General features: G+C 54.8%; 1 protein-coding gene across 1 annotated transcript in view; it reads left to right on the forward strand.

Annotated features, from left to right (window-relative positions):
- The first annotated feature begins 3,582 nt into the window (after window positions 1-3,582).
- The window catches only part of TMEM132E (transmembrane protein 132E), a 54,657-nt gene continuing 44,895 nt past the window's right edge, over window positions 3,583-13,344 (forward strand). Inside the window, exon 1 of the mRNA XM_016163223.2 lies at window positions 3,583-5,091. Coding sequence (XP_016018709.1) covers window positions 5,025-5,091 — 67 coding nt within the window. The 5' untranslated portion in view covers window positions 3,583-5,024. The remainder of the gene's footprint in view (window positions 5,092-13,344) is intronic.

The raw sequence follows: 13,344 nt of genomic DNA on the forward strand, positions 1-13,344 counted from the left end.
ACTATCCAAAAGTAGATCGTTCCTGTGAAACGTTTTGTAAGAGAAATGGCGTAAAGCAGAGAAGCAATTACCGTAGGACACATCTTGCTAACAGATGCACAAAATAAATCGAGATAAAGCACAGATGCTCACAGACACAGTTCAAAGGTACGTTGGCTTGATGCTGAAATGCTGAGTGTTAGTCCCAGGGAAGGAGCTTGGCAATGCCACTCTCGCTACTCAGGGTGCATGCCGCCTCTATAACTGGCTCGCTGCTAAAGAAATGCTGAATGCTATTTTTGTTTTTCCGCCTTTTTCCATAAAAGCAAAAAAATTTTTTGGATATCTTTCAGTTAGCAAAAACAGGTACTAATGTAGTTCTTTCCTAAAAGTAAAGTGGCATAAAGCAAACTTTCAAAGAGTAGGGGATACATTTATTCTAGCACCTAGCACAATGCTTCACACGTAGAGTTGGATTTAAAAAACAAAAAAAGTCAAAGCATTAAATAAAATGACCAAATAAACAGGCCTCAGTTTTTACAGCTGTAAAATGAAAAGGCAGGCTTAGAAAACCTCTGAGACCCTCTCCAGCTGAGCCAGAGTAGGATTTCAGGGGGACCCCAAGTGCCCCCACAAATGGTGACCTCTCTTTAGAGAAGCTCCACGTTGGATTGTCCTTCTTCTCATGTTGGCAGGCATCCTAAAAAATAGGTGCATGCTGACAGGGCAAATGTCACCAGGTCCACCATGGTGCTCAGGTTAGGCAGAAGAGGAGGTGGGTATGAGTTTCTGCTTGGGTCCTTGATATGCATCCATGCATGGCTCAGGGGCCTGACACAGAGCCCAACTTGCTCTCCGGCTTCCTAGCAGGAGCCTAGGGCTGTTCCAAGTACCACCAAGGAGCTGGGGGTCAAGAAAACCTCAACCATTGCCAATATTCTAGCTAGAAAAGACTCTCGACCCTGACCAAAATGGAAAGGGCAGAAGGGAGATGCCACCAGCTTACTGAATAAGGTGCTTACTTGAGGCAGAAGAGTACACACATGCCAGGTACTCGCTCCAGCCCGGGGTTGCTCCTTTGATTCTGACATCCTACCCAGGTTCCAGCTGGCATTACCAATTGTGATCGCTGACTAGGCCTCACAGGTGCAGTCGGGACAGTCTGTGGATATGTTAGGAAAGGCCCAAAGGAAGGTATGAGCCCCTTTCCAGGTCAATGAGATGTGAGAATAAAATAGTTGGGGCACCGGGCTGTGTCTTCCTCATGACGACAGCTTCCTTCCTGAGCCTTAGAACCAACACTGCCAAGAGTAACAGGTCCATTGGGCACTGGAGTTGGAGTAATTTGGGCATTTGATTCTGGGGAGGGGAGGGCATTAGCAGCCCTTCACTTCCCTGGGGCAGGGAGGGACAGCTACCATTTGGAGGATCAGAAGATGATCAGACACCCAGCAGAAGCCTCTGGGTCCGTGAAGGGTATGTCCACATAAGGGAACCTGGGGTTGACCTTATATTTTCTAAAGATAGCAGGCTGCTCCCACCTCCAATTCTTCCTGACCCTGGGCCTGTAATTGATTATAAGCTTAGTGTTTCTTCCTTTTGGAATGTAAGTTCCATGAGGACAGGCTAGGTCTGTCTTTCTCACTGTTGTGAGCAGTGCCTATGATGTTGGATATATTCACTATATTGTGAAGAGGAAGCGGAGGCAAGGGACAGAGGGAGGAGGGAAAACTGAGTGGGCAAAGGGAGGCTCATTTTCCTATCACCTAAGAGCTGGGGAGTTGTGGATGGCAGCAGGTAGAGAGAAGAACGAGAACCCTGTGCTCAGTTTCCAGAAAGAGCCTCAAGAGTGAACTGAAATGGCTGACCCATGTCAGCTACCAACATCTGGGGAGAAGGCGAGCTCAGTTCCCCTCGCTGGAACAGTGAGTCTTCAGCTCAGAAAAGGACACTTGTGTCTCTCCTCTGGGCTTACTCTTTATAGGCCCTGTGCCCCTTCCATTTGGGGTTTGGGCAGGGGTGGGAGACCTCATTGTTTCCTTCTTCCTCTTCCAGGAGCCCTCCAGTGTCAGGAGATGTCTTCTCCCACATACAGTCTATCTGCTAGCTTGTCTCTCACTGGGATGGTTAATAAGCCCCAGGGTGACATTAATTGCCATCAGGCATTAGGGGCCTAATGAGAATCATCTTCCTGACTACTCCAGCACCTTCCATTCCTAGGGCCTCCAAGAGCTTGCCAGCCCTCCCCACCTTGCACCTCAGAGCTCCAAGCAGATGTGACATTGGGGGAGGGGTGAAAGCCGCTCTCCGCGGGCTCCAATACCAAGCAGAGACAGCAACAGTCGAAGCCAGGGAGGAGGGAGGCTTCCAGGAACGACTCAAGCCCATTTTCCAAAAAGAAAATGTCACTTTCCTGGATGAACAAGAAACTCACAGGGTTAAGAAGTCTAGGACCCAGTCAGGCAGATGGGGGATGGAAACTGAGCACCCCAACTGGCGTTGCTCTGACCTGCCTCGCCCCACACTCAGTCTGGTAGAGTGCAGAGGTATGGGGGGGGGGGTGGCCCTCAAGATCTACAGCTCCCTCCCATAAGAGCTGTGGCCATAGCCTGACCCTCCAGCGTAGAGTGGGATTGAGACCCAGCCCCTGAGGGTTAGGGCTTGATGTTATAAAATCATTACCATTTATCCGATACCTGGCTGAGGGTTGACAGTTGACTTGTCGGGTCTGATCTCGGTTGCGCTCTAATGGAACGAACGGGCCTGATGGTGGGAAAGAACGCCACCCCAACACCCCTCCCCCTCGTCAGCAGCTCCCTGGGTGAGTGTGCAAGAGGGGCAGTTCTCCACTCCCACCTCATTCCCCTGTAAAGGCTTGCAAAACAACCTGTAGGAAGGCACGTCCCTTCCTTTCCTCCCACCCGCTTCCCCAACGGCGAACGGATTTTCCCTAAGCTGCGCCCCGGACCCGAACGAAGCTGAGCCGGCGAGCTCCGGCGCCGCGGGAGAGGACTGGGCGCGGCAGCTCGACTGATCCCTATCCAGTGCCCCTGAAAGCCCCACGCAGACGCTGAGATGGGGTAGGGCGTCCCCTACCCGCACCTCTGGCAGAGCGGCTGTAAAACACCTCCGGCGCCCGCCTGGGAGCGTGCATCCTTTAGAGGGGACTTCGGTGGCTGCAGTGGCGTCTACCTAGGGAAATGCAGCCGCCGCAGCCGGCTGGCCCCACTCGGGCCCCAGAACTAGCCTGCACTGAGGAGGAAGAATAAAACATAAAACAGGGGCGAGCGGAATCGCGAGGTCGGCGCTTGCCTGAGCTTCATTAAGGAGCCGCGCGCGCCCCCAGGCTGGGAATGCGGAATGGACACGTGGACAGGGGAGGGGGAACTGGGGGTGGGGGGAGTCTCCGTGGCGCGCGAGTCGTGGGCTGCGCGCTCCAACGCCACGTGACCACGGGGACTCTGGGAGGGGGAAGCGAGCGCGCCAGGCTCTGCGCCCGCTACTGCTGGGGTGGGCGCTGAATCCCGGACGGGGGAGGAGGGAGGGCGAGCGCGAGTGTGTGTGTCTCTCTCTCGAGTCATTTACGGCGGAGCAGCCGGCGTGAGCGCCGAGGCGGCAGCGGCTGCTTCGTGCAACTGTGGCTCCCCCCACCTCCTCTTCCTTTTTGCTCCTTGATTCTTCTTCTCCCCCCACACACGTCCATGGGGAGCCGGCCCTCCTCCCGGCACCTCCTCTCTGCTCGGCCCCTTAGGCATCAGCTGCCGCCTCCCTGGCCGCCGGCTGCGCGGGCGCCGGGTTCCCCGGCCCCTGGCGTGGAGCCCAGGTCTTGCCGCCCGCAGCCTGGGCTGGCGCGGCGCTCCGCTCGCCCCAACTGACTCCGAGAGAGAGCGCCAATGCCCGGCTGCACCGAGATAGCCAGCGATCCGTCGTCCGGGGGCAGGGCGGGGGCGGTGGGGAGAAGGAGACGTCGGAGATTCTGAACCCCGGAAAAGTTCAAGGTTTGTGTAGATCCCCTGGGAAAGGCAAGGAGCGAGGCTGAGCAGTGTGCCCCTCTGCGGAGGCAGCAAGACCTGGGAGGAGAGGGGGTCGGCCCGGAGCTGCTGTGGGCTGACCGAGCCCCTCTCCATCCTACTACGCCTACAGCGGAAAGGCTGGTGTCGGCTCCCAGGGCAGGAAGGCTCCCAGGGTCAGGCTTTCCCGCTCCCTCAATTTCCAAGCCCCATCTCCATGGAGCAGCCCGCTCCGGCCGCGCCACCCTCGCCCCAGCCGTGGAGCTGCTGCCCCGGCAGGCGGAGCTGAGCCGGCCTGTGTGCAGCCTGGGCCCTGGTCGAGACTGGAGAGAGAGCACTGGAGCTCGGTGAGCTCCGCGAGGGGACAAGCCGCTGGCCACCCGCCTCGGGCATTCCGTCCCGGCGTCGCGTAGGGTGGTGGCGACCCGCATCGCCGGTCTCATCACTGCATGGAAACTTTTCCTTCTCCGGATGGATTAAAGTTGCCTGGATTTTTTTCTTTGCGAAAGAAATTCATTTACACCTAACCTGGGATTTTTATGCTGGAGCTGCTGCAAGGCGCTTGGAGGAAAGAAGCCGCGCTATCCATGAGGGGTTACTACCGAAACCGAATAAATTGGAGCTTGTGTTGGAAATCGACACCCTCGAGCGAGTTCGGATTCGAGCTGGGCCCGGGGCTGGGGAATCCAGCACTTGGCTCTAGGCAGCCCGCGAGACGCCAGTGGCGATCGGGCCGCGGGACCGCACGTGCTGCTCCCCCCTCACCGCGCAGATCCTGCAGGGGGCACCAGCCGGGGAGGTGGAGGCTCCTCCTGCCGCGAGCTGCGCCCCCACCGGCTCCGAGGGTGTAGCCGGCGGCGCCTGGGACGCCCCCCTCCCCAAAGTGTCCCCGAATTGCACTCACTGCCCCCCAGAGCCTCAGCAGAGACAGCCGGACGCCACGGCCATCCCGAGTTGGATGTAACCAAGCCAAGCCTGGGGCCAAGCCGTCGTCGACTGTTGCCCCCTCGGTCACTACCCGCTCGCGCCTCGGCCATGGCCCCGGGGATGTCAGGCCGCGGCGGCGCCGCCCTGCTCTGCCTCTCGGCGCTGCTTGCCCACGGTAAGTGTCTCGGCGCGGACTCGGGTGTGAAGATGCGGCGATCGCCGCTGGAGGGGCACAGAGGAGACTGGGGAAAGGCGAACCCCCACCCACGGACTCGAAGCCACCGCTCCTAGCTTGATATCTCGGGCTGCATTTCGAGTTACCTCCAGCCTCCTAGCCCTTTGGCGGGAGCTGAGGATGCGAGCCCCGCCCTGGGGACCGAGCCCTGCCCAGGAAAAGGGCGGGTGGGGTGGAGTAGGGATCACTCCAGTCCTCTCCTCCTTAGAAAGAAGGGTCCAAACCCGAGCGTCCGGGGGCGCGTCCGCCCACGGAAATCTCTAAGGATCCGAGGGACAGTGTCCGGGCCGCCCCTCCTGCCACTCCCTTCCCTGCAGCCAGCGGGACTGGGAGCTAATGGGGTCCGCGGGGATCGTGTCTTCCCTCGTACCTAGCGCGCAGGCGGGTGCGGGGCCACGCCACCCGCTGCCTCGCTTCCTGCGGCGGTCCCCGAGAAGGGAAGCGGACCGACAGGCACCCTAGGAGCCGCGGTGGCTCGCCCGCCCGCCGTCCTGTGAGCTGCATCTAAATGGCCGGCTTAGCCGAGCCTGGAGGGCGGGGATCTGGGCAGCGGGCGCAAGCTGGGGCGGCGGACGGCGCGCGGAGCGACCGGCCTCCGCGCTCTCGCGTTCTGCAATCTGTTGCGTCTGCTCCCCAGGCTCGCCCTGGGCTCCACGGTAGAGGGGGTGGCAGAGGGAGGGGCCGGGTTGGCGAGCTTTGGCAGTGGGACAGCAGGCATATGGGTGGGGAACAGAGGGTGTCTGAACAGCCCCCCATAGTGAGAACTCAGATCCGACGGGAGGAGCTGCCGCGGGCCTTCTTCAAGCTGGAGGCGCTCTAGGAGGCGTGGGGAGACACCGAGGGGGGAGGGAAAGAGAAGGGGAGAAAGAAGAATAGAGAAGAGAGGCCCTCTTCTCCCTCCCAACGTGAAAGCAACAGGCCTGGGACACATTTCCCTACCCAGCGGGGCGTGGGGTGGAGGGAGGGGCGTTTCATTGCCCTACGCTGAGGAGTGAGCCTAGACTGGCTGGAGAGGGCCTTAGACAGAGTGGGCAGTAGGCCCTCCGCGTTGGTGAAGACTTTCAATGTGTCGTGTTCCGCTGTTGCCCACATCTGCCCAGTCCCTAGGAACCTTCCTAAACTGCTGTGAGCACGCACAAGGTCTCTAACCAGCGGCCCCTCACCCTGACCCAGGCCACACTCTCAAGGTTGGAAGCATAAGGAAAGGAATGGCTCTGGGAATCTAGGGTCCTGAGGCTAAGGGAGGGGCGGTAAAGGTTGACCTCCCTCTACCGGTGGGTGGCTTCTTCCATGTTGGGAGTTGATTTGCCAGCAGTTCACTAGACCCAGCCAACCTCAGTTCTTGATCAGAAGGGTGGGCCTGGTAATGGTTGAGGGGAGGCCAGGGGAGAATGCAGCTGGGAACTCAAAAATCTCAGCTTCATATGCAGGACTGAAGGCGGGGAGGTATTGGGCTTTGCATGTCTGCTCCCTTGAGCTTGGGGGTCTACACTGTGACCCAGCCCTCGTGAGCAGGGAGTTTGGGCACCCGGCAGGAGGAAACTGAGTTCAGGCCTAGATCTAAGGGTGGTCCTGCCCCCCTCCTGCATCTTGCTGCCAGAGTTCTCTTTCGAAAGCCCTGGGCCATGGCCCCACCTCCGGGCAGTTCAGAAGCTCTTACTAGGTTCTCATTGCCCACCTTCCTGTGCCCTCAACCTGATACTGAAGATCCTTTCTCCTCCCTCACCTGCCGGAACCCTGCCTGCTTCCTAAGACCCAACTTCAGCTATCTTGGTACTGCTTCTCTTAGAGTAGTAGCAATCTGCCTTGTTTCCTCCTCAGATGCCAGTGTCTTCTCATGCCTTGTTAGTCCTGGAGTGGTGGCAGCAGAATCATGGGCTGATTCTTCTCTGTCCCTCCGTATGTATAGCCAGTGCCCAGTATGCTCAGGGCCCAGTAAGAAGCTATTTGAGGGAGCAAGGTCTCCCACTAGGTAGGCATTTTCCCTTCCTGATTACCCATCTGGCTCTCTTTCCAAGCGCCTTCCCTGAGTCTTCATCTTCTGCTTCAGTCTCCCCTTCCTCAAGGAAGAGTGCCAGCAGATGCTTAAAGCTTGGGAACCTCCCAGATGGATAATGGCCAGAATCACTGCAGTTCCTCCCCCCCAAAAAACCATCTCCCCTGGGCCTTTCTCTTTCACGGCTGCCTAACATCCACCCACCCAAACCACCCCTCTGTTCAGGAAAAGGGTATATGGATTTATCCTCACTTCCAGCTAACTCTTAGTTGGGAGTTCTGGGCTCTTCGAAGATGCTGAGGTGTGGAAGCAGTTGCAGATTTTTGTGTCTGGCAGGCCATTGGGGCCACAGGGTTCTGACCACACAGCCAGACTGGGAGCCAAGCAGCCTGCGTTTCTGTCTGACTCTGGTGCCATCAGGCAGAGTGACCTTGGGCTGCCTCCCTCATGTTCCCCATCTTCCACAAGCAGTGTGGCCTCTGGCCCATCCCTTCCCTTCTCACTCTCTGCCAGAACTGCTGAGCAGATATAGAGCCCCATTACCTTTCAGGGCCCAGCTCATCCTGTGGTGTGGCAGCCTCTACCCTGCTCCCAATTCTCAAGGCCTCCACCAGAGAACACCTGAGAAGTCCACTTTCCTGCATCTGGTTTTTGGGGACGTTTTCTGCTCCATTTTTAGTTTGAACAGTTTAGGGGAGCAGGGTGGTGGCAAAATCTGTTGCTAGCTCCCTACTCAGTAACCTTCTGGCTCTCCACTGCCTGTAAGATCAAAGATACATTCTTTGCCCCTGCCCTCAGGATCCAAGGCCCTTTATGATCTTGTCTCAAGCTTCTTCCCTTCTTCTCTTCTTCCACTCTTCACTTCTTCCCTCCATCCTCCATTCATCTTATAAGGGATCGCTCTTCTCACCTTCTTGCCTTTCTGCTTTTGAACCCACCAGCTCCTCCAACTGGAAAACTCTGCCTCCAGAAATTCTCACCTAGCCTTCAAAGCCCAACTCAAACATCACCTCCCCCAGGGAGTCTGCCTAGATTACCCCTTAACTTCCCCCCAGCAGAAACAATTGACCTCTTTCTGGTGTATCCTTGGCCGTTCATGCTCCCTCTGCAGCATTCTTCATGGTTTGCAGTGCCTGTGTGTGAAGGACATGTGTGGGCATATTTATACATGACCCCCACATACTTGCATTTAGTGCAGAAACCATGTCTTCTTGGTTTTTGCCTCCCTCTCCAATGTTTGACATATAGTAGATACTGAGGAGATATGAATATAGAAGATGCTGGGAAGACAACTCTATACAGAGGGGCCACCCCAGTGTCAATTGAAAAGGGAGCTCTGGGGTATAGGGCAGAAGAGGAGAAGAGAGGAGACAGGAAGAGACAGGCGGAGACACCAGGAAGAGAGCAAGGGGTTGGGGCAAGGCCATGCCACTCCCCTTGGGTGGCACATACAGGATACGAGCATCTGGGATGACATGTGATAACACAGCTCCATAGAATACGAATGTAGTATCCCATGGCACTCTGAATACATGATCTCAAATGCATGTGTCCTCTGGCAACCCCGAGTTTCTCCTCCAGGTTGTGTCCACACTTTGCCCACCCCAAGCTCTGGGATCCTTGGAGACGGAAGAGGGATGAAGCAAGAGGACAGAGTCTGTGCTGGGCAGCGGACAGCTCCCTCACTGCTGTAGTGAGGAATGATGCTTGCCCCCCACCCCCACACACCCATCTTCTCCCTGGCCACACAGAGCCTTTCGCCACAACACAGCCTGGTAATGTTTAAGACCAGTAGGTGGAGATGTGTTATAAACTTGGTGGCAGAAAATGAGCTTTACTGGAATCCATTCTGAGGACAGCCAAGCTCAGTGCTTGGCTGTAGGAGGTAAAGCCACTTTGCAAGAGCAGGGTGGGACCTGGGCATCTCCTCAGCCCTCGCTGGGGACCTGTCTGGAACCTGTAAACCCTAGGCCTGAGATTGATAGTGAGTGCTCGTGATGCTGCAGAAATTGAGATTCTGAGAGACACCAAATCTAGCCACCAGGGTCTGCCTACCCAATATGGGCAAGGGGTGTGTGTTGGGGTGAGGGTCTTGCTTTGTTGCCCTACACATAGTATTGTCCATTCACAACACTGAAATGAATGAGATCACAGAACCATCGGATCCAGCCCTTGTGCAGATAAGGAAATGGGCACTCAGAGGGAAAGGGACTGGCCAAGGTCATCCTATTGGTTGGTTCTGGAATCAGGACTAACACCAGAGCCCAAAGGGGGTTCCCGGATTAGCAGTCTGCTCCCACCCCCTCAGCAGAGATTGCCTCACCTCTGTTATCCCCTCTCTCTATGGCTTCGTCCCAAGATATGCTTCTGGCCTCAAATTAGCCTTGGGTCCCAAGAAGGCAAGATAATCAATCACCAGTAGCTTTAATAAACCTTGCCGAGGATTGCCAAGAGGGAATGTGTAGGGGTTCGGGACCTGATCTTCAGCTCCCTTTATGAGCTCAATGTCCAGATGAGGAAATGAGAAAGAGGCCTTGATTCTGAAATTGAAGACAATTTGAAATTGGGGTCCTCAGGACACAGCAGACAGGGGGTCAAATCCTGACTTTGTCATCAACTTGCTGCACAGCCATAGGAAAGTCACCTCCCTCTCTGAGTCTTTTCCTCTGCTAAGTGAGAGGGGTCAGTGCCCCTCCCAACTCTCTTGTTTGGTGATGGAGAAGCCTCTCATTAAGTCCCTCATGTTTCTCTACCCTACACCATGCCTCCCTCCACTGAAGCCCACAGCAGATGCCAACAAGTGGATACGATTCTTTTTCCTCGTTCTCTCCCCAGGATATCCCTCACTTTTTTTTTTTTTTTTTTTTGCCAGTACCCAGTACAGAATTTTAATAAGAGATTAATGAATCAATTGTGTATTTTCTAAAGAAAATAAATTTCTTTTTCTATTTTTTCTTCTCTGTGTTTTTAAATGTAAAGTGGGCCTCCTTATCATCAATTCAGTTGGCTGTGCCATATTCCAGCAGTCCCCAAGGATGGGCCAGTGTGTCAGGGAAAACCAACACTCTGCTAGCTACTGCACCAGTCTCTGGAAGATAGAATGCCAGCTGGAGGGAGGCGCTGAGACAGGTGAAGCTAGCGAGGTAACAGAAAGCGGACAAGCCCCTCTCCGGACACAGGCTGAGTCCAGAAGTCATTTTCTCCTTTTCTCTGGCGTTTGCCCCTTTCAGCTCTTCCTCCCCACTGCACCCTCCCAACACACACACACACACACACACACACACACACACACTCTCTCTCTCTCTCTCTCTCTCTCTCTCTCTCTCTCTGTCTCTCTCTCTCTCTCTTTCTTTCTTTCTCTCCCTCTCTCTCTCTCTCATCTCCTCCCCAGGACTGCTGGCTGGCAGACAACCTAGCAGAATGAAGTGGAAAATGGAAGCAATTACCTGGATTATTCAATGCTTGTTGCACGAATGAATGAATTCAAGAATGACTAATTCAGTGCAAAAAAGGGTAGAATATGTAATTGAAGATAATCTCTTTTTGGCTAAATTATCTAGATAATCATCTGTCTTTGGAAAAGTTCTGTTTTTTATCAAACTTAAATCCTTCCTGCTGCATTCTCACCCACATCTTTTTGGCCTGTGAGGGTGGGCAACTGGTTATTCTCTTCTCTTAAATGACTTCCTGTTCAGTTCAAACTGGAGGCAGTGGGAAGGCTGTGTGCTTACTGGAAGAATTTCCCAGTGTATCTCTGTTCCCTGGGACCCTCTCTCAGAGCTGGGAGAGTGATATGCTCAAGGTATTACCTAGATAACTGGGATGACATTCAAAACGGTCCAGGTTCTCAGAGGCATCTCCATCTAAGAATCCAGGTCTGAACAGCATCAGGCCCCATAGGGCAGGCTGCTGACCCTGAGAGACAACAGGCAGGTAGAACACCCTTAACCCTGAATCCCTCCCCAGGGACACCCTACAGGTGTCCAACCCTAGGTCAGCCACAGTTACGCTGAGTGACATCCTCTCTGCTTTTCTGAGGAAGCAGCAGGGAAGAGGGGAAATGGTTTCTGCCCCTGAGGAGTGCCCAGTATAACAAGGGACACATATTCTCATCTTCAGAGAGGCTCCAGTCTTACAAAGGGGACACAGCCCCACCCCTCAGAGGTAGCCGTTGTCCCTTCCCGTGGTCTGACGGTGAGAGACAAGATGACCACCTTTGTCCAGAGGTTGTAAGATCCACCTTGCAGGCCTCCTCCCAGTCCCCAGAGCTGTTGGGGAGCCTGGCTCTGGGCCAGAAGCAAGTGTATTTTGGGCGGCTTGATAAAGATAGTGCAGCGGACTTGTCATGGCAGGAGGCAGTGTCGGTGAGAGCTGGCAGCACGGGCGCACGTGCACAGAGGCACCCACACAGCCACGGGCACACACTGATACGATATGCTTGAGAGTTCTAATGATCTCATGAGTCTCGCAGCAGCCGCTAGGTGAAGGCGGTGATTGTGATCCCCATTGTACAGAGGGGAAAACTGAAGCTCAGCAGAGTCCTGGCCACACCAGCTCTTGAGGTCAGGTTTTCTGACCCTGAGTATGGCGGTCTTCTTGCCATCCCACTGTGCCTTGCGCATACAAGGAATAAGCCCAGACATGGACAGACAGACACGTGGCCCCATACACCTGAGCGCGCCCCCCACATCTGGCCCCACTAATCATTTCGGTCTCGCCTTGAGGCCCTCTCCCCTTACTCTGGAGGCTTCTTCCAGTCCCTTGAATGAGTCATATTCTTTTCTATGTCAGAACCTCTGTACATGCTATGCTGTTCCCTCTGACCAGATCACCCTTCTCCCCATCTCCTACTCAGCCTTCAGGCCGAGTGTCTCCACACTTCCTCTTGGAAGCCCACCCTGATTCTCAGATGAATAAAGACCAACTACTCCTTGCAACTCATTGCTGATTTTCCTTGATTGTAACCGCACTGCTCGACCTCTCTGCTGGCCATAAGCTCAGGTGGACCTAGAAGGTGGGTGGCCTCTTCCCTGTCACTGTACTCCCGGGGTCTGCTGGGATGTCTGGAGTAAAGTAGGCATTTACCGCTTGGTCAGCTGAGTCAATGAATGTGCACATGTGTACATACTTGTGCACAGAGATACCTTCCCTGACATTCAGCAAAGATTCAGTTAGCGCTTATGATGGGCTGGCATTTGGTCTTAATCTGTGACTACAACAAAATCCCTGCACTCATAAGCCTATGTTCTTATGGGGCAAGCAGAAAGCAGACAGTAAATAGTGAATATATTAAACAAGTGAATTACATAATCTGTTAGAAGGCAGAAAGTGTTAAGGAAAATAAATAGGTAGAATAAGAGGAAGTGGGAATTCCAGTGTGTGTGTGTGTGTGTGTGTGTGTGTTGGGAGGAGTTGTGCAGCATTGAAAGGAATGCTCAGTGATAAAGTGTCAGGAAGCCCACCTGAAGGAGGGGAGAGAACAAACTAAGCAAATATCTGAATATTACGGGGGACCAGCCCTGGGGCAGGAGTGGGCTTGACTATTTAAGGTACAGCAAGGGCGCCGGAGGGGCTGGAGCTCAGTGCAGATGGAGAGGGTGGGGAGAGAATGGTGAAAGAGGGAGGCCCTTTAAAAACTTTGGCTTGTGGACTGAATGAAACTGGGAGCCATAGCAAGGTTTGGAGCGGGAATGACCTGAGCAGACCCACAGGGATGGGGACTGGCCCCTCGGAGCCACAGGGAGGGACCTCTGTCTGCTCTCTTCAGCCCCTTGTCCTTTACAATTCTGGCTGTGGCTGCCTTTCCTGCCTCCTCCCAGCCATCCATTGGGGAATGCAGGGGCAGGGCCAGGGTGTGCAGGGGGCACACTGCAGCAGAGACCACCCAAGGACTGGCAAGCTGGTTTCCAGGCTTGCCCGGCCAAACTAGCCGTGTGGCCATTCGGGCCTCTTCCGTGGGTGGGGCCTCCTGTCTGTAAAATGGGGCTGCAGCAGCAGGTGCTTCCACGGCCTCTTCTTGCTCAAACCGCCAGCGTCACTGCCACAATAGGGGCCAAATGCCATTGCCCTCATCTCTGCTGGGACATTTGGGATTCCAAGCAATACTGCTTCCTTCTCGGATTCTGATTATTTAACTAATTATCTACCTTTACAAAAAAAAAAAATGTGCTGTAGAGATGAGGGGGTAACATGCCGCT

Source organism: Rousettus aegyptiacus, unplaced genomic scaffold (genome assembly GCF_014176215.1).
Source record: "Rousettus aegyptiacus isolate mRouAeg1 unplaced genomic scaffold, mRouAeg1.p scaffold_m13_p_6, whole genome shotgun sequence".
NCBI classification, from domain to species: domain Eukaryota; kingdom Metazoa; phylum Chordata; class Mammalia; order Chiroptera; family Pteropodidae; genus Rousettus; species Rousettus aegyptiacus.